This window comes from Orcinus orca, chromosome 19, assembly GCF_937001465.1.
Source record: "Orcinus orca chromosome 19, mOrcOrc1.1, whole genome shotgun sequence".
In the NCBI taxonomy this organism is placed as follows: Eukaryota; Metazoa; Chordata; class Mammalia; order Artiodactyla; family Delphinidae; genus Orcinus; species Orcinus orca.
The window spans coordinates 42,715,547-42,735,383 of NC_064577.1; the positions used below are offsets into that span (position 1 = coordinate 42,715,547).

Consider the following 19,837-nt stretch of genomic DNA (forward strand, 5'->3'; position numbering starts at 1 on the left):
TGGATTGCTGCTTCTCTCTTTATTTACATTTCTTTCAGTTATCCTTGTTTAGTAATAACTATACGTCACATTTGTGTGGCACTTTTTTTTTTTTTTTTTTTTTTTTTTTGCGGTACACGGGCCTCACACTGTTGTGGCCTCTCCCGTTGCGGAGCACAGGCTCCAGACGCGCAGGCTCAGCAGCCGTGGCTCACGGGCCCAGCTGCTCCGCGGCACGTGGGATCTTCCCGGACCGGGGCACGATCCCGCGTCCCCTGCATCGGCAGGCGGACTCTCAACCACTGCGCCACCAGGGAAGCCCCTGTGTGGCACCTTTTTAAGGTACTTCTACATGTGTATATGCCTCATCAGTTTATTCTCATGACAGATCTTGCATCTGCCTTAGCATCCATTTTTCATCTGTATGTTGTTTCAGTTCTATAATACTGAGAACATACTGATTTAGGCAGTGAATATTTAAAGTTTGATTTCTGTTTCAGTTGTCCTTGTAACCTAAGAATACTGTTTGATTAAACAGAAATGACAGGAGAGCTTTATTCTGAGGCTTACACAAAATTAGCAAATCTATCAGGACAAATTAAAATGCTGATCATATCCAACATGTTAAGATTTTTATATATGACATCTTTTTTTTAATGTAACATCTTTTGTGTTTTTTCATTTTAAAATAATATAAAATAATAATTTAAAACATACAAAATTATATTTGAGTTGGATACAACTATTTATCTCCATTAAATTAGGATAGTCTTTTTTTTTAATACATCTTTATTGGAGTATAATTGCTTTACAATGTTGTGTTAGTTTCTGCTGTACAACAAAGTGAATCAGCTGTATGCATACATATATCCCCATATACCCTCCCTCTTGAGCCTCCCTCCCACCCTCCCTATCCCACCCCTCTAGGTGGTCATAAAGCACTGAGCTGATCTCCCTGTGCTATGCAGCAGCTTCCCACTAGCCACCTATTTTACGTTTGGTAGTGTATATATGTCAGTACCACTCTCTCACTATGTCCCAGCCTCCCCTTCCCCCACTGTGTCCTCAAGTCCATTCTCAACATCTGCATCTTTATTCCTGCCCTACCACTAGGCTCATGAGTACCAATTTTCTAGATTCCATATATATGCATTAGCATACAGTATTTATTTTTCTCTTTCTGACTTACTTCACTCTGTATGACAGACTCTAGGTCCATCCACCTCACTACAAATAACTCAATTTTGTTCCTTTTTATCGCTGAGTAATATTCCATTGTATATATGTGCCACATCTTCTTTATCCATTCGTCTGTCAATGCACATTTAGGTTGTTTCCAGGTAGGATAGTCTTTATATTATAAAACTAAAATTTAGAAATAAATGGATTTATGGTTGATATGAGATTACAGCTGTGATCCACAGGTTGTTTCATTTTTTTAAAGTACCTTAATATCAGTATCAATTTTGAACTTGTAAATGCATTTATACTATTAAAATACTGCTGTTTTTATCTGTTTTCTAGGTTTTAAAATCATTTAATTGAACCTACACCATGATGCACCCCATCTGTTCCCAGTCTTGTCAGTCCCATTAGGTTAAAAGAACCCTGTTATAGCTTCTTCCCTTTGCACCAGAAATGAGCACAGATTCTCTTGAAAGCTAAATCAAAAGGAACTGGAAGGAAGAAACAAAGTGTATTCATTTTCTTTTAGGTCTGCTACATGGTTAATATCAAATCTGCTTTTATTTCTTTTTGGCACTTGTTTCACAGAGGTAACTTTTTTCTGTCTTTATCTTCTGCCAAGTTACTAATAACTATGGGTTTTTCCCTCTTGTTTTTTTTAGCAAATCACAGATGAAGGTCTCATTACTATATGCAGAGGGTGCCATAAGTTACAGTCCCTCTGTGCCTCTGGCTGCTCCAACATCACAGATGCCATCCTGAACGCTTTAGGTCAGAACTGCCCACGGCTTAGGTAAACATTTCTTGGTTATCTCAAAAAATCAGGGGAAAGGAGCAGTGGCCTCCTTCACTCATATTTATTCCTTGGAACCTTGAATTTTTTAAGGTAGACACTACAAGGCCACTACTACCCTTTCAGATGCGCACCTACTTGCTTTGTACCTCATTTGATTCCATGTAATTGGCCTGAACCAGGGGGTAATAGTCCTCATTTTCTGCTTCTTGGCTATCCATACTAGAAAAATATCAACATTTTATCACATTACTTGAGAAAAGAAATAAAGGCATTTTCTCTTATTAATGCTTTCATATAATTCCTTTCTGAAGAAAGTTTTTAGAAGCCCACCCTGTGATCATTTATATTGTAGTAATGATGCCAGGTACATAGCAGGGAGTATTTAAAGAGAAAAAACAGCTCTTCCTTTGTGCTGATGGTCTTTTAAAGCAAGCTTTATTTCTCTGTGGCTCCTCTTCTCTACCTAAATACAGGATTGGCTGACTATTCACTAAGAATGCAGTGTTAGCATGCACATGGTATCAAGCCCATATTGATTTTGTAAGAGCACACAGCACACTATTTGTAATAAATAGGGATAATCCCCGTATACCTTTTTTGTTCTTTAAAACAAAACTTATATTGTACTTACTATATAGTAAACATGTCAGCCACTGTTTTAAATTATTTACAAATATTACTTCATTTAATCATCATAACACCATACAAGCACTGTTATTATCTCTATAATATAGGTGAGAAAACCGAAGCACAGGTCAAGTAACCTGTTCAAGGTCTCACAGTTAGTAAGTGCAGGAGCAAGTGTTCCATCTCAGACAGTCTAGCTCCAGAACCTATGAAACCACTTGTCTTACACATAAGAATCATTGTAAACCAATAAAAACTTTCTTAAAACTTTTTTGTAATCACCTGGCCACAGGCCTTCGTAATCTCGGAAGCCTAGAGTAGAATACTCGCCAGGAGCTGAGGAGGTAGCCAGTCTTCTCTCTAAAAAACATTACGTATTACCTTTTTCTGTTTTAAAGACAGGGATGTTCAGCTCCATTCTCCTTCATGGTTTATTTTATTGTTAGAAAAGAAAGGCTCTCAAATGTGATACTTAAAAGTTGGGTTCAGTCAGATCATACTTTCCCATTAGATACAGTATTTTAATTGATTGTCAGTTGATAATGATTCCTTATACTTTAGCTTTATGTTTTTTTTCAACTTCTATAGTAATTTGTAAGCAAACATACAGTGTTCTTTGGTACTGTTGTGCAGGCACCACCAGACTTTTCACAAAGAAGAGCTACTATTTTTGATTCCCCAGCCCTGTGGTTGATATTTAGGGTGGTGTTCAGCAGTTCCGATAGGGGCTCAGCTGCCCTCTCCACTGGGCCTCCCTGGGAGCCTGTGGGAGGAGGCAGGAAGCTTAAGGGTATTTTTTCATAAGTATGGAATTTCATATTTGGGACAGGTCTATGATTAACCAGTCCCTTCATAGTATTTCGAAAAGCTATTTAAATCTTAGTGAGCCTACATGTAAAATAGGGAAAGAGAATAATTTACTTTAGCAACAGATTAACTGAGACAGAGTATTTATCTCCATCTCCTTTGTTTTCTAGGAGCAGGCTGCCCTCTGGGGGTAAGCAGTATGCCATCAAGAAGGCTTTTAAATGCGTTTCTCATGCATTTTGGCATTAACTACAAGCTTCTATTATATTCTTCTGATTGCATCACCCTAAAATGTGGTATTTACAGGACCACTTTATGATGACTCCATGAAAATGAATAGCAAGATCTGTATACAGACTTGCTTAGCTGTGAATGTAACTCCGTGTTATATAGTCCTTAGGGAATAAGAGGTTGTTTTCTTAAATTCTTGCTGTTTTAATAAACCCAGTTTTCAGGGACCAATGGGTTGACTTTCACTTTGTTTTTTTAACAGAATATTAGAAGTCGCAAGGTGTTCTCAACTAACAGATGTAGGCTTTACCACTCTGGCCAGGGTAAGTGTTTTCTTCAGGTTCTGTAGGTTTTGTTCAGGGTTTGTTTTATTTCAGAAGAATGAGCAATGAGGGAAATGTGGAATGGCAGCAGAATTGAGGGTGTAGGATGTGGGGGGACGTCTCTGTGGCTGGTGTTCCTGAGCGTCCTTGGGCTGCAGCTACAGGCAGCTGCTCTGGAAAGGCAGACGTGCGTTGGAGACCATGACATTCCTTCGTGAGACTTGATTTTCCGCCTCCTTATAAGATTATGTTAAACTAAGTGGGAATTTCCTAGTGCTTTTGAAAGAAGCTTATTTGGTTATTTGGTATGCAACTGGTGGATGAGAGTAATGTTGAAAGAAACATATAAGCCTGATTTAAATGGAGAGGTTTTAAGAGATTTTCTGTATTCTCCACAAGATTTTAATACATGGAGTGGTTTGTAAATCACTGTATAATAATAGTATTTAAAATTATACCATCTTTGACGAGTGTAATGGAACATGGGAAGGGCATTTGCTTTCAGGCAGATCAGTGGAATACTAATGGGGGCGGGGGCAGCCCATGGCATAACTAGATGAGGACATACAAATTCCCCTTCTGTGCTTACAAAGAAATCATTTTCATTAAATTATTTTTGGTTGAAAGGATCTCTGTATTAGTTCAGTATCAATGTTCAGGAAATTTATTCCCTTGGACTTTTAAGACGTTAGATACTTTGAAGTGTGGAATAGTTGAGAAATTTCACGGTGATAAAGGCCTTTTAAAAATGTGTAATTAGGGACTTCTCTGGTGGCGCAGCGGTTAAGAATCTGCCTGCCAATGCGGGGGACACGGGTTCAAGCCCTGGCCCGGGAAGATCCCACATGCTGCGGAGCAGCTAAGCCCCTGCGCCACAACTGCTGAGCAACCCCTGCTCGCCATAACTAGAGAAAGCCCGCACACAGCAATGAAGACCCAATGCAGCCAAAAATAAATAAATAAAAATAAATTTTAAAAAAATGTGTAATTAATGGAATAAGGCAGGAAGTGATGTAAGAATGATACCAACACTGAAGCTCTTAAGATTTCATCAGTCTATTTAATACTACTTCTTAGTTTTCTCGCCTTAATTTTTTCCCAACTTTAAATGTTTGTACTGTAATGTTTGGGTTTATATCTTATAGAATTGCCATGAGCTTGAAAAGATGGACCTGGAAGAGTGTGTTCAGGTAAGATTGTGGATTTTTACTCAGAAATATAGTACGGTAGAGACTTACACAATACACGCACATCAGAACATTCAATTCCCTACCCTAGTATAGTGGGGAGCCTGCAGCACTGCTGACTCTCCATTTATTGAGGTGTCCTCCAGGCATACCAGCAGAGGTGCTCATGGTATTTTTGCTAAGGAACTAGGAAAATACATGCCATCGGTAAGATTGCCATTGGAAAGAAAGATGGCTCAGGCATTTAGACCATAAAGATACTAAGATATTTCCTTAGAGCTACAGGGTTATGATGCTAATAAACAATTAAAGGCCCAGCACACTGATAGATATCACTGCCCCTTTTTAGCTTAACTGGACCCAGTGCCCCTTACATCATTAACCCTGGAGACCCAACTCTGTATGGAACCCTGCCCTTCAGGCAGGCAGACTTAGCTTCTTATCAACAGGTTTTTTTTTATTACCAATTTTAAGAGCTTTCAGCTTATTAGTTGTCTGGGGAGAAATTTTAAAGAGGGACTCCTAAAAAGAAGATAGAACAGTGAATTTTTTTAATGGTAAAAATAAAGAAGAGAACATACTTCAATAACTATAGACACCAATTTTTCTAAATTACTTGTTATCCGGACACTAAGTCCCTATTAGTTCTTATTAAAGTAAAACTTATTCACATCCATCTGTTTCTTGCACATGCCTAAATGTCCTGTGTGTCCTTTCCAGTGTTAGTCCTTCTGAGTGATGTGCACACGCCTGCCCACTCCAGTCCCCCACCCCTGCCATTTCTTAGCCCCTGTGAAATTATGTGTATTATAACAACAATCTCAGAATTGGAGAGAAATTTGAAAAGAAATGCTGATTTACTCTCCATCCTAAGATAACTATAAAATACTGTTCTTCCTTCAGGAGTTCTTCCTACTGAATGTTCGTAGTTAACCCAGCAGCAGCCTCTTTCTGCCACCCTTAGGGAAAATAACTGACATGCCAATTATCAATCCTGAGTTATGACATGGCTTATAAAAATATGGGCCAGATATCTAAAAATTTGAGGATGTTCCTACATTAAATTTTTTCATGGAGCAGTGTCTTCTGATTCACTTCTGTGATGGTTCTAAGGAGGTCAAAGTCCAGTGGGTGGAAGTTATGAGGGAACACATTTTCATTTGTTTCAAAAACAAACAATTTTCGACAGACCTGTTCAAAGATGACTAGATGAGTTTAAGCCCAGCCTGGATAGGTTCTCAAAGAACAGGTTCTGGGGTTTCCCTGGTGGCGCAGTGGTTAAGAATCTGCCTGCCAATGCAGGGGACACGGGTTCGAGCCCTGGTCCGGGAAGATCCCACATGCTGCGGAGCAGCTAAGCCCATGCGCCACAACTGCTGAGCCTGTGCTATGGAGCCCACGAGCCACAACTACTGAAGCCTGTGCACCTAGAGCCTGTGCTCCGCAACAAGAGAAGCCACTGCAATGAGAAGCCTGTGCACCGCAATGAAGAGTAGCCCCTGCTTGCCGCAACTAGAGAAAGCCCGCATGCAGCAACGAAGACCCAATTCAGCCAAAAATAAAATAGATGACATAAATAAATTTATAAAAAAAAAAAAAGAAGAACAGGTTCTGGTAGCTGATGGGGTTTCAACCTTACGATTCTGTTATTTGATGAGTGATATCAGGATATCAGTCTAAAATACTAGTGTAGTCAAGAATGACGTATGACCTATGAGTTTTTTGGAATTATACCTAAAATAAACTTATATGTTTCTTTCAGATAACAGATAGCACATTAATTCAACTTTCTATACACTGTCCTCGACTTCAAGTATTGGTGAGTTTCACTGTGGAAGTTTTATGTATCTATTGGATTTAATCAAAACCCAGCTCTTACTTTCATCTTGGTGCCTGGCTACCATTAGGGGAAAGCATATTTCTCCAAACTGTCAACTTACAGAGGACCAAGGGAGGACCTGCGTGAAGGGAGAAACTGAGATAGAAACTGGAAAAGTTAAACATTTTCTGTATCAATGCTTGGAGCTTGAAAACTGACATGGAGAGTATGAGTTCTCGCTCCCACATGAATTACACTCCAGCCTGAACAGTGCTTAAATTTCCAGAGATCCAGGAGATGAGATGGCCTGAAATACGGCTTGCTTCCCATTGGGACCAAGTGTTCCTATAAAATAGAACCAATCAAGGCTTTACTAGGGGTCGGTCTCTGCTACTGCTTCCAGTAACACTGTGGGAAAGCATTCTGGTTGACTGTTCTGTACCTAGGCTTATTTTGGTGTTTTGTGGCACTTTAAACTATGTTTCGGTCGAGGGTTCTGAGTTTCGCATGGAGGAACCAGGGATTTAAGGAAAACTTGTAAAGTGAAGAGATGACCACATCTTACAGCTGTAAGAGTTATCTTAGGTTAATTAACTGTTTGGGCATGCCCCTGCACCAGGTATTCAACATTTAGTCCAAATTCCAGAAAATTTTTTACAGGAAAAGCTTAAGCCCCACTTGTCCCTGTAGAGAAGAAAAGTATCAATAATTTGTGTGTGGAGAGCGTGGGGGGAGATATTTTGTTTATCAACTATTTCACAGTCATTATAGGAATTCACAAAATATATTTAGAATCACACAGAGAAATGTTGATCATTGATTGTCAAAAGCAGAACCCAAGCAACTCCAGTATGCGTTCTTTATTTCACCACATGGCTCCAGTGATGGCTCCGTATACTTCAGACTCAAACGAGAAAATTCTCCTTTTTGGTTGCACACAGGCCTCTGGGTAGAAGAATGCCATTAAATATTTCAGTGTCCTTCCTTGCTCTGTTTGGCTGCAGAGTCTGTCTCACTGTGAGCTGATCACAGACGATGGAATTCGTCACCTGGGGAACGGGGCCTGCGCCCATGACCAGCTGGAGGTGATTGAACTGGACAACTGCCCCCTAATTACAGATGCATCCCTGGAGCACTTGAAGAGCTGTCACAGCCTTGAACGGATAGAACTCTATGACTGCCAGCAAATCACACGGGCTGGAATCAAGAGACTCAGGGTAAAGATGGTGGCATCACCCTCTGGCTCTAGTGTTCTCAGCACGCTTTCCTTCTTTCTTTATTTTTTCCCTCCATTTCCTTTTTTTAGATTTAGATTCCTGTGATTATTTATATTTATGTGGACATTCAGCAAAGAGAAAAAAAGATGGAGAGCAAACCTAAGGGTAGATAGTTCTTACCTGTTGTTCCAGATATTTGGTAGGAAAATACCCACTGAAGGGACGAAAAGTAGATCTCCTCCCAGCAGAGTCTCTCTAATAACATGCCCAGAGTCAGAAAAGCAAATGTCAGATTTTGGTTCTAAAGGAAAAAAAGGAGTGACATAAAGAAACTATTTAGTTAAATGGGATTTAAATTTTTAATTTGTATTTCCTTTCATATCAAAGTGTTTTGCTGCGGTTCATATTTTTTTAAGGCAACAAATGGATCACGTAGTTTTTTACCTTTTCCTTTTGCCCCATCCTTCATAATAGAGAGACCCATGTATAGCCAAATGACTAAAAGACAGATTGCCAGCAAGGAGCTTATAAAAGACTGGATGAATCTATATGTTGGATTATTCAGCTCAACAGACATTTATTGGAACATCTGCCTGACGCCTGTTGTGGGAAAGGCACTGTGTTAATTTGGCCCTTACAATCAACCTTTAAAAATATCCATGTTGGCCTTATGGCATCTGAGTGCATAAAGGAGCAGCACACTTCATCTTGAGTTCCAGTTGACCTCAGTTCCGCCTCTCCCTTCAGACCTAGAGGACTGAGAACATAACTGCAATGGGGAGGCCTTGTACCCATATGTCTTCAACACCAAAAGAGGAAGAGAGCCACAGGTCAACCAGAGCGTCTTCTATGGCCTACGTACATTAGGGTTTTTGGACCTGCCTGGCTGTCAGGAGTCTCTTCCACCTCTGAATCCTCAAGAGTCACTTAGCACTTTGACACTCTTAATTTAGCTATTTATGTGCATGTCTAGACTATAAGTCCCCTAAAAGCAGGATCTCCATCTTGACCATCTTTGCAGCCCTTTTACATAACTAGCACAGTGCCTTGAACATAGTAGGAATTTAGAAACTATGAAGTAAAAATTAGAAGCATGTTGTTAAAAGAGGATAATGAGGTTTTTTGTAAATATCAGAAGAAACATTGTCCATAATGGCTTGGAAAAAATTAAGTTTTTAAGCTTATATAATTTCTTCCAGCTCTGGGAACCCCTTTGGGACAGGTTAAGAGATTAGCATGAATTTTTTCCCCAGTTTTATTATTATGGAAGCAGTTACTAAAGTTATGTGAGCTTTTCTGGTCTTTTAGAATAACATGGGATGGTACAAAGTAGAACCCAGGTCTCTCAACATCCCGTCTGTGCTCAGCTTCTGCCCTGCCCTCATGTACACTCAGTCCCTCAGTGGTTTTTCTGAAAAGCAACATTGCTCTTTCTGTTTAAGCCCTCTCTCTTAGTAATGTTTCTGTCTTGTTTCAGACCCATTTACCCAATATTAAAGTCCACGCCTACTTCGCACCTGTCACTCCACCCCCATCAGTAGGGGGCAGCAGACAGCGCTTCTGCAGATGCTGCATCATCCTATGACAATGGAGGTGGTCAACCTTGGTGAACTGAGTATTTAATGACACTTCTAGAGTTACCATGGATCTCCATTGGAAGCGACCCCAGTGTTCCGGGCAAAGGTTACAAAGTGAGGGCAGCGTCCAGATCCCCAGAGCCACACATACATACGCATACCCACTCTCACCCCCACCCACTCTGTCTCTGTGACCAGGGGATTGGGTTTGTGCTGGCTTTATCATGTGGATTGGTAAAACTTCACCATTCCTGTTGGATGTGCCCAGAAGAAAATCAGAAGCAAGGTAGACGGAAGGGGGCATTCCAGCAAACCCAGTGTTACTGCTACTGTGGTTTCTTTATTTTGTTAAGGGGTTTCTTTGGCAGTTTTGGAACAGCAGCTGCAGTCCTCCAGGGTCAAGGAAAGCATAGAAAAACAATACATGTTGTATCCAGGGACCAGAGAGAAGATTTCTTTGCATCCTATCAATGGTAGCCATCCATTGTAAGATGACTGCAGAGCTTCTGTGCTTCCTTGTTCCCATGCCAACATGCCGAGCGTGCTCACAAAGAAGGCTTGTCCATTCCTCCTCCTGTGTTTTAGTATTTGGCCCAGAGGTTTCCTAAATGGTTGCATTGAAATCGCTGTGGTCCAAAAGTGATGACGTATTCACTCAAATTGTCACTCTCTGTAGCACACTGTGTACCTGTCTTTCACTCTCTGTTGCTCCCTCCTGCACTCTTGCTCAGTCTGTCGTCTGTGCACAGTCTGCTTACTCACACTTGTTACTCCTTCGCTGTTGTTATGTTTACAGTTTGCATTTTGGATGATTAGTTGGGGTTACCAAACATTTTTAAGAGAGACATTATCAATAAATATTTTTTTAATTCTAAATTTTACCGTTAGGGGACCCTGCCTGAATCTTTGCCAGTCTAAAGGGAAACTATAACAAAAGCAAGAAAAATGCTGAGAAGCAATTGAGCTAGGACTATTTTGATGAAAACAAACTTTGCCTTTTGGTTTCTGTTATATCTTGTGATAAATGATAACATGTATGATATGCCCGGTATTCCCCCTGCACATTTTTCCTTCCATCTAACTTAATAAGGAGAGAGAAATGCATTATTAGGAAACGGTGGAATGGCAAATCCCAAAACTGAACCTGAAAGCTGCCGCCACCCAAGCTCAGATGTGTTGTGTGTTTACCGAAATCTAGGTGTGATCAGTGGCATCTAAGATTTGTGTCTCTGAGGTTTGTTCTGCGTTAGCAGGAATGCTGCTAGAGGAGTTGTGCGGTTGAGCCGGGTAGTTTCTCTTTTTCCCCCCCATTTCAGCCTAGCAGGGGTTCAAGAATGACCCTATCACAGCTGGTCAACTGTATGTCATTGTTGATGGTATCATATCTAATGTTGGAGCCTCAAAGGACCAGAACCTGTCAGCCATATCTCTCTTGTGCTCCAGAGTTTCTGTGAATGAAATACTGTAGTAGCCAGGTGAAGGCATTGGGGCAGCAGAAAGAGAACATTGAGAGGAAGTAGGGGGTTCAGTGTCTCTTCCCAGCCTGGTCACCAGAGCTGAGGGCAGGGAATTTAGTGCCCGTGACTCAGAGTCAAAGAAGAAGCTCCCCCCACTAAAAAAAGAAAAAAGAAAAATCATGGAGGATGAGGGAAATATAATGAGTTTCTGAAGTACGAGAAGTAGACTTCTAAATATCAAGGTTAGAGACCTTGTGTGATTTTTAGTAGGGTGACTTTTTGTCTTTTAGGACATTAATGTCCAGTCCACTATAATCTTAGGTCATCTTCTGCATGATCCAGGCTGTTATCAGGCTTGTTTTAATGCTTGTAGGTGCTGGTTCTACCAGCATATGTAAGAATAAAGTGTGATTTGTTTTTCCACAAGCGATCAGTTGAAAAGGTCCTAGGAATCTGTACTATCCACCATTATTTAGCGCTTAATTTATTTTAAATCCCATTGTGCCCTTTTAAGCTCAGATTATGTGTGTTTTTCATTTCCCTTCCCTTATCCTCTTTTCAGATTACCATATAAGGAATATACTTTTTAAAGTGAGACCCACTCTCCTGGCTATACCCCACATATACAGATACACACATGTGCACACACACTTCCAGATGTGGTTGATAATATTCAGATCCCTGGGTCCTCACTCAAATAAAACTAAAAAGAAGAATATTTAGGGTGCAGGTGCTCTAACGTACAAGTTTAAAAAAAAAATAGTGTCTGAACAAAACCCTGATTTATTAGTGAGTGTGGATTCGAATTTCCCAATAGTTGAAGCTCTTGAGGTACTTCTTTATTTAAAAAACCCTATTCACCAGTACATGAAGATCTTAGAAATGCTGTTTCTGTTCTCAAAGAGTGTACCCATGTGCAGGTCCATGTGGAGGCGAGCCCTGCCTGTCTGGGCCAAGAACAGAGTCAAGAGAGAGAATAAAGGCCCTGGAGTGTGCAGCACTGGCATGTATGTGGTCAGGCAGGAACCTTGCTCCTTTCTGAAGCAAACTTCTGGCCCACCAAGCTTGGAAGGACATGTATTTTTTATGCCAATCTAAAACCTATGTCAGCTGATGAAATGTACCAGGACTTCGAGAACGCAGAACATGGTAAGTTTTGGTCAGGTGGAAGGGCCCTGCCATCTGAACGTAGTATTTCCTGTCTCATCTTCAGGGACACTCTTGAAAGTCCAATAAGGCTTTACTGATGTAGGAGAAACTCTTCCTTAGGAAAAACTTATTGGTCCATTTGTCTGACTCCAGAGCCACTCCACAATATGCCTTCAATAATAAAAAAAAAATACAGAGCGAACGGAGAGAAGAGATTTGGGATAAGTAAGAAGGTGCCCTCAAAGTTATTATGCATCTGGATCATCTCTTTCCTAAGCAGCCTTTTCCCCTTACATTTTTTAGCATCATCAGTATCTTTTACACCTTCATTGGCCCCATCAAGGTGATGATTCCAGCTTTTTTTTTTTTTTTTTTGCATTGACTTCTCGTATGTCCTTTCTATACCCATCCTTGCCCTCTATTTGGAAAGCTTCCATCTCACTCCCAGCAATGCTGCTAATTTATTCTCGTGTCTTCAGTTTAGCTTCCTCTTTGGATCCTTGTCCTGATCTGGGCAAACTATCCTGGGCAGCCTTGAATTCAGTAACTGTCATGTAGCTCAGGCCATTTTTCACTGGGTGATCTTTGATGTTTGCTTACTGGATTTGAAATCAAACTGTTAGACATGAGGAGTAAGAGAATCTACCCTCATCCTTTTTCCAATATTTGGAATGTGAAAGCACATCGTGCTTTATGTAAAAAAATGTTTTCTCCTCCTGTTCTGCTCTTTAGTGGATGTAAAAGTATTTCAGATTAAGTGGTTTTTATAAATTTCCACATCCATTAAGTTGATTTAGCAGACATACAAGTCAGAAATTTTTCATATGCCTTATATCACATTTTAGAGGGCAACCTGGTAAATATTTTTATGAGGCTTTATTTTGGGCTTTCCAAACTGTTTGAATGGTTCAGTATAGCTACAATGCTATATAGCAGTCAAGTTCTTTTATTTCTTCTAATTGCCTTGTAAAATGCATTGTTACTGGTCTGATAACCCACTAATGCCATGGGGGCACTAAACAAAGTATGAGTTGGAACCTGTCTTGGTTTGAAGTTGTTAGGAAGTGTGAGAGTGTCCCTGGAAAGAAGAGGTGGTTTCCTGCCTGCCTGTGGGCAGCGTATCCTTGGTGACTGTATTGTTTAGAGGGGAGGAACACTTGATCATGGTGGACCCTTGTCCATTTAATGTTTATTGGAAGTCAGATTGCTTATGACAGTTGCCACTAGTGAGAGAGGAAGGGTTTAAAGAAAATTGGACTGTTCTGCTTTTTCCCTCCTTGTGTACATGATTTAAGGTTAGATTTCTATCCTTGTTGTGCATCCTGGCTGACAGACTCTTTCAGTGGTATGCTCTGAGCTTCCGGAACATTTTATACAAAGATTGCCTTCTCTGTCTGCCCACCAGTTCTAGGATTTTTAACCACCTCAAATCCAGGCCATGTGAATTAGTCAAGTCTTGTTTGAGAAGACGTGTAGGATGTTTCATTGGAGGTCTTGAGGCAGAACCCTCCCGCTTACAATGATCTTGGACCAAAGAATGCTAAAGTGTCAGGAGGGTGAGGGGAGTTAATAGTCTCAGCCTCTCCTCACCTTTATTTCTCTCATAAATTTTAATTGTAAGATTGGAAGATACAGAGAGCTGTATACAACCATGTCGATAGGGTATAATTAACCCAGGTAATTTGGGAATAAAATTTGGCTTATATTTGCTATATCCAGATGCCCAGACTTAACATCTTGGGTCTCCAGCAAAGAACGTGCTGCTCTAACCTTGCCCTCTCACTTGGGACAAACTTTCTACCTACCAGAAACTACCATTTGAGGCAAGTGAGTTTTCTGCGTGAAGGGCTTCTGCAGCACCGCCCCCGCCACCCCACCCCACCCCCGTGCCCTCCCAAGGCAAGTCTACCTATTTTGCCCATTTTTATTCTTAAGAACATCAGTTCTGCATCTCTGAAGCCTTTGATCCTTTGGAAAGTCAGTAAGACCTTCTCAGCTGAGTCTGAGTGAATCTTTGGAGCCCAAGAGAGTTACCCTTAATTTTCAGCAGAGAAAAAAATTGTTGGACAAAATCATGTGTGTGTTAAGAAAATTCCATAATGTGCTTCCTCCGTCTCTGCCTTCTGTGCTTGTTGAGTAACCCCTTAGTAGAGGTTGGTTCATAGGTGTTGAGACCTAGTGCTTCCTCAGCCAGGGTAGTTCACTGCCCTTTTAGGAAAAAGAACCATGAACAACCAAATCTATATCAATTGACATTGTTTATTTTCTGTGTTTTTCAGTGTCTTGTTTTGAAGAATTGGGGTGGGGAAATGGTAGTTGACATTCAAAGTAGAGGAGAGAATCAGTTCTGGAACTGGGGTACTTTGCTTCAGGTACAAGCATCTGTCCTGAATATATAGAAACAGCTGAATATGTAGAAACATGTGAATAGGTTTACTTTCCTCTCCATGTAATGAACTCCATGCCCTTCTTAGTGGCAAGGAGGGCTTCTACTTTCTACACACCTAACCAGTGTCATCCAGATGGGGATTGGCACCACTGAACACCACCAGTGCTTCCCGTCGGCTTCTGGGCATGATTTTCACCAGGGCAAGAGCAAGTAGGCAGTAAATGAGAATCCCCACCCCAGGGAGAGATAAGAGAAGAGAGGTGTTCAGACACATACCTGTTCTCTTCTGCCATATCCCCAAGAACCCAGGGAAATCTTTGAAGTGATTTTTTTTCTTTTTTTTAATTAAAGTGGATGAAGAAAGATTTACCCCACTAAGTTTTAGCTTGTCACTGTCTCTTATACTACTTGTTGTTATTCATTCAAATCTGTACTACACTGCTGCTCACATACATGTATGTGTTTCTTACCTTAGCCTAACCCTTCTCAGCCCCTGAAGTCATTTTTCTGTTTTGTGTTTTCTTTTTTTTATGGCACTAGCGAATGAGAACCTAAAGTCTTAGAAAATCCTAACTTGAAAAGGAGTCTCTAACTGGCATGGTTTGATTAATTACTTTACCTTTTCCCCCTAAAGACTTGAATGATTTTCTTCCCTAGTGCTATATAATAGATCTGTAATAAGTGAAACCTTTGCTGCTACTTTTCTGGGTTTACATCAGTTTTTTCCTTCCCTTAAAAATAATTTCTTATCTGTGCTTCTCTTATGACTGTTAATTTCTAGTAAGTACAGGAAGAGGTGAACCTGAGATTTCTTCTCTTACTCCCCTCGTCACGCTACCCCCAAGTTATACACTAACCTCTAACATATATAAGATCCATGAGATGGGGCTCATCATAAGACGCTTGTGGGTTTTTTTTCTCATCATGCTGCAGCTCTCAGAGCTGGCCCCTGAGGATCTGTGACTACCCAGTCCGAAGGGTTACTACAGGCAGAGAAAGGCTTTCTTAATTTTGCCTTTCTCCATTCCTGTTTTATGATCACCCTTCAGATGCCTCCCATTCTGGCGGCCTCCTTTTTCCTCCCAGGAATTGTTTCCAAGTAACCTGCCTCGGTCATTTCCCAACTGCTCTCCTCACCTTTGCCCACCTTCCAGTGACCCTGAGAGCACAGACCTGAGAGACGGGGCCTGTGCAGAGCTCAGAGAACTGTGAGGACTACCCCTGCCTTTCAGACTCTACTTGGGGCCAGAGATGGATGGGTAAATGGTGCTGCGGGAGCAACTTTTATCTTCAAACCAGGCTGTTTCGCCCTTTGCACTGCCCCGCCTCCATCCCCACTCCCCTGAGGAAGGGGTAAAGTGCAGAGGATGGTTGACTAGCACGGTCTGATCCCCAACATTGCTGTCTGGCCTAAGCCTTGTCCAGCCGTTCGGCCCGCTCTGGAGTGAGAGCTCCAGTGTGTGGGAGCTGCTGCTTGCTAGTTTCTCCACCAGGCCTGCCCCAACACTTAGCCGGTCCCTGGGGCCAACACAGTTCCCTACATGGTGACTTAACACCAGCCTCCATCAGCTGTCCAAGCGACTGCGTTTCCACCCAGTACTTTTGGCGCTTGAGGATGGGGGGAGGGAGGGAGGGTTATTTAAAATAAATAAAATCCAAGGTGGCAGTAGAGGATTCCTTTTGCTTTAAAAATCTTTGGACTAAAAAAATAAAAAAATTTAAAAAAATGTTTTTTTATATATGAATATATAAAGTAAATTGTTATGTAACTATTATTGTTTCCTGTATGTTCTAATTTTTGGTTTATGATGTAATTAAAGGAAATAAGCTGTGAAGACTTTTCATTTTACTGCGGAAATAGCCTGACTTGGAGCTGTGATTCTTAACTTCCTTGAACCCTTGATCTGTAAAGGCTCCTAAGGCTGAATGAAGGGGCTTCTTTTTGGCATCTTTATTTTTTTTTAATATCCTTTAGTGAGTACCCTTTATTTATTTATTTATTTATTGTTTAGTAATCTTTATTTAGTACCTTTTCAATAGCCTTTATTTAATACCCTGCACTCCACTTGCTTCTAAGAAAAACAGAAGACATAATATAAATCAGAGTTTCTAAAAAACTTTTGTCTTAATTGGATAATAACAATTCAACCTGAGTCCCTTATCTGTGCAAAGCATTGCCCTTACCTGGACTAGGAAGGAGTGAGGGAGTGGTGTAATGGTTAAACAAACTCACTGCACGTGACCTTGGCCAGTTAACCCCTCTGTCTCAGTTCTTTGTTGGTAAAGTGGGGATAACAGTACCTGCTTTTATTCGCTTCATTTCAGTATATTTCAGTATCTAATCTGTGCCAGAGGCTCCTAGGTTGAGAGATGCACAAAGGCTGATGCCTTTGGTCCCTATCCTTTTGGTGGAGACGAGCAGTGGAGCCAAATCAGCAACCTCGATTTAAATCTCAGGGTATCTACCGTGCCCTGAAACACCTTTGGGGAGCCCTGTGGAATCGGAGGCCTCACTCGAAATCCGCTCATCCTGCATGAGTTAAATTCCTAATCTGGATTGGTCATCTGGGGCCAGCGGGGTCCCACAGTCCCTTCCAGGGGTGCAAGGAAGCAAGCCTGCTTCCTTGTCCATATTGAGACAGCCTTGGCTTTTGAGGGAGGCAAGTTCGAGGTCTTTGAACTTCAATAAGCAGACTTTCCCTTCCCCTGTGCTTTAATCCTGTTAATTCAGCCAGTGTAGAGCCTTCCTCCTTCCTACCTTCCCTAGCCAGAGGCCACCAGGTTTAGGACTCAACAAAGATGATCAGTAAATGATAAATGGGGTAAATGATTAATAATGGCATCTTGGCCTATCTCCCAGTGCATGCAAATGGGTTTTCTCTTTTCAGTATGCTTGAAATTTTCCATAATAAAAATTTTGAGGGAAGGGGATGAAAAAAGAGGAGTGGAATAAAATATGGCCCCAAATCACTTACCTTTTTTTAAAGTACTTTAATATAAAATTGGTTTTCTACACAGAAAAAAAATACACAGAGAAAATCACTTTCAGGTAGATTATAGGCCTAAAAGTGAAACACAAAATTAAAGTTTGAACTTTGAAAAACATTCATAGGAAATTATATTTACCTTAATGTATGGAAAGATTTGTTAAGACCTAAAAATTAAAAGATTAATTTTAATTCAACTACATTTCTTAAATAAAAAATAATAAAGCCCTATAGCCTCATTGTTCAAGAAGAGAGCTATAGTAATTCCCAAGTCTCTAGAACTGAAGTTTTAAATAAGTGATTTAATAGTTGAATAATCTTTTGGAGGCTTTAGTGGTTAGTTTTTGCCCAAACTAATTGGGAAAAGAGTCCAGTCGGATTTATTTATATTTCTGTCCCAGACTCCGTCCCTTGCCCTGGTCTCTTTAAGCAGGAGACATATCCCCGAGAGGACCATAACACCAAGAGAATTGGACAGCACATTGAAAATATATATATCTTTACTTTTAAAGGGGATGAATAAAATTTTAAATAAACATGAATTAATGCACTCTGTTCAGCAGCACTGCTTGGGGCAAAAGCTCCTTATCCATATTGCCAGGGTTTTTTTGCCTCACAGGCTTGGCCAGCTCAGCTCAGCAGGGAAGGCTGTGTCTCAGGGATTCCAACAACTTGCTGTTGAGCAGAAAGAAACGTGAGCCTGGGGGCTGCTTGGCTCCTCCCCAGGGGTAGGAGGACACGTGACGATTTGGCTCTTCACCTGAAGCCTGGTGAAGCAGCTGAGGATGTTAACAAGGCTTCTTGTTAACATCTGCTGGCTTCTGCTGGCACCAGTCTCCTCCTCTTGCAGCAGGGCACCCCTGGGCCTAGGTCAGAACCAGGTAGTAGCCATCTGGATTCTGCACTGAAAGCAGTAAAAAAAAAAAAAGAAATGGCACCACCGGGGTGAGACGGGCCCCAACCACCACTAGCTACTGTGCTGCTTCTAAACCTCTAAGCGGCCTGCAGGGCCTCTGCCACACCCAGGTGTTCTTCCAGCCCCACCCTGGATCCAGCTCTTTAGGAAGCCTCCCTGGGTACCGGAGCACAGAGGAGGGATAGAGGGCAGGCATCTGAATACCAGGACCACAAGCCAGCTGATCGGAAATGCTGATCGGAAGTGCTCTGCTCCAGGTGGTGTCCAGCAAGCACCTGCCCTTCTGACTTGTATGACTGTGGGGGGGGGGGGGGTGTGCGGGAAGAGGGGTAGGGGCCTTTCCTTCCCTTCTGATAAGCTCCCTGAAACTAGGGCATGTCTCCCTCATGAGAATGCGTTTATTCAGTTCCTTCTTCCTGAGCAATAAATGGCTGTCTCGTAGCTGTATGACCCTGTCCCTTTGACACAAAGCTGGTGTTGAGCAGATGTTTACCCCTTGATTGGGACACAGCACCCGCAACACACCTTCAAGGAACCTTTTAATCTCATTTAGGAGGCAGTATTATAAACAATCTTACCCTTTCTAGGGCCTGTGAGACACACGCCTCTCCCTCTCAAAGCCCTACCTTTCTTCACCACAGCCACAAAGTACGACTCATCCTCAAGATTCTGAACCACCTGCAAGGGAGAGGGGTCACTAAGACGATTCTGTTCTTAGAACCAAACGGAATAAGCTAGGACAGGGAGAGGGAGACTGGGCCTGGTGTTGGAAGAATGATCCAGGCCTTTGTGGAACCTTGCAGGGAACCGCTCCCGATTTACCTGGTCACTGAGGAGAATGAGGATGCCCCCAGGGCCCTGGTGGAAGAGCCGATGGATCTGATTGGCTGGGAGGGCCAGCAGTTCAGCCAGTTTCCCCATGAGCTCTACAGCACTGAGTTCATCCAGAGAGATCTCTTGATAAAAGCCTGGGGGTGTGGGCAGCACAGGGGCAGGAGTCAGTGGGGGCTGCGGCCCAGAGGGAGCCCCAGATATCAGGAGAAAGGAGAAGACAAGGCGACAGGCTCATTGGGAGGGCCCGGGTCAGGGAAGAAGGAATAAACCTTACAAATCCTCTTCACTTTCACCTCCTATTCCTCACCTTTGGGGAGGCCTAGGCTGAGAGGAACCCCCAGTTTAAAGAAGAGATGG

General features: G+C 41.7%; 1 protein-coding gene across 7 annotated transcripts in view; it reads left to right on the forward strand.

The window, feature by feature from the left end:
- Nucleotides 1–16,578, forward strand: part of FBXL20 (F-box and leucine rich repeat protein 20) — a 114,095-nt gene extending 97,517 nt beyond the window's left edge. For 6 of the 7 annotated variants that reach the window (XM_033410807.2, XM_033410809.2, XM_033410806.2 and 3 more), the window contains 6 exons: nt 1,827–1,957; nt 3,888–3,948; nt 5,094–5,138; nt 6,898–6,954; nt 7,959–8,171; nt 9,649–16,578. In XM_033410807.2, coding sequence (XP_033266698.1) covers nt 1,827–1,957; nt 3,888–3,948; nt 5,094–5,138; nt 6,898–6,954; nt 7,959–8,171; nt 9,649–9,756 — 615 coding nt within the window. In that variant the 3' untranslated portion in view covers nt 9,757–16,578. The other variant, XM_049702566.1, reaches the window with a different exon arrangement.
- Nucleotides 16,579–19,837: the final 3,259 nt, after the last annotated feature.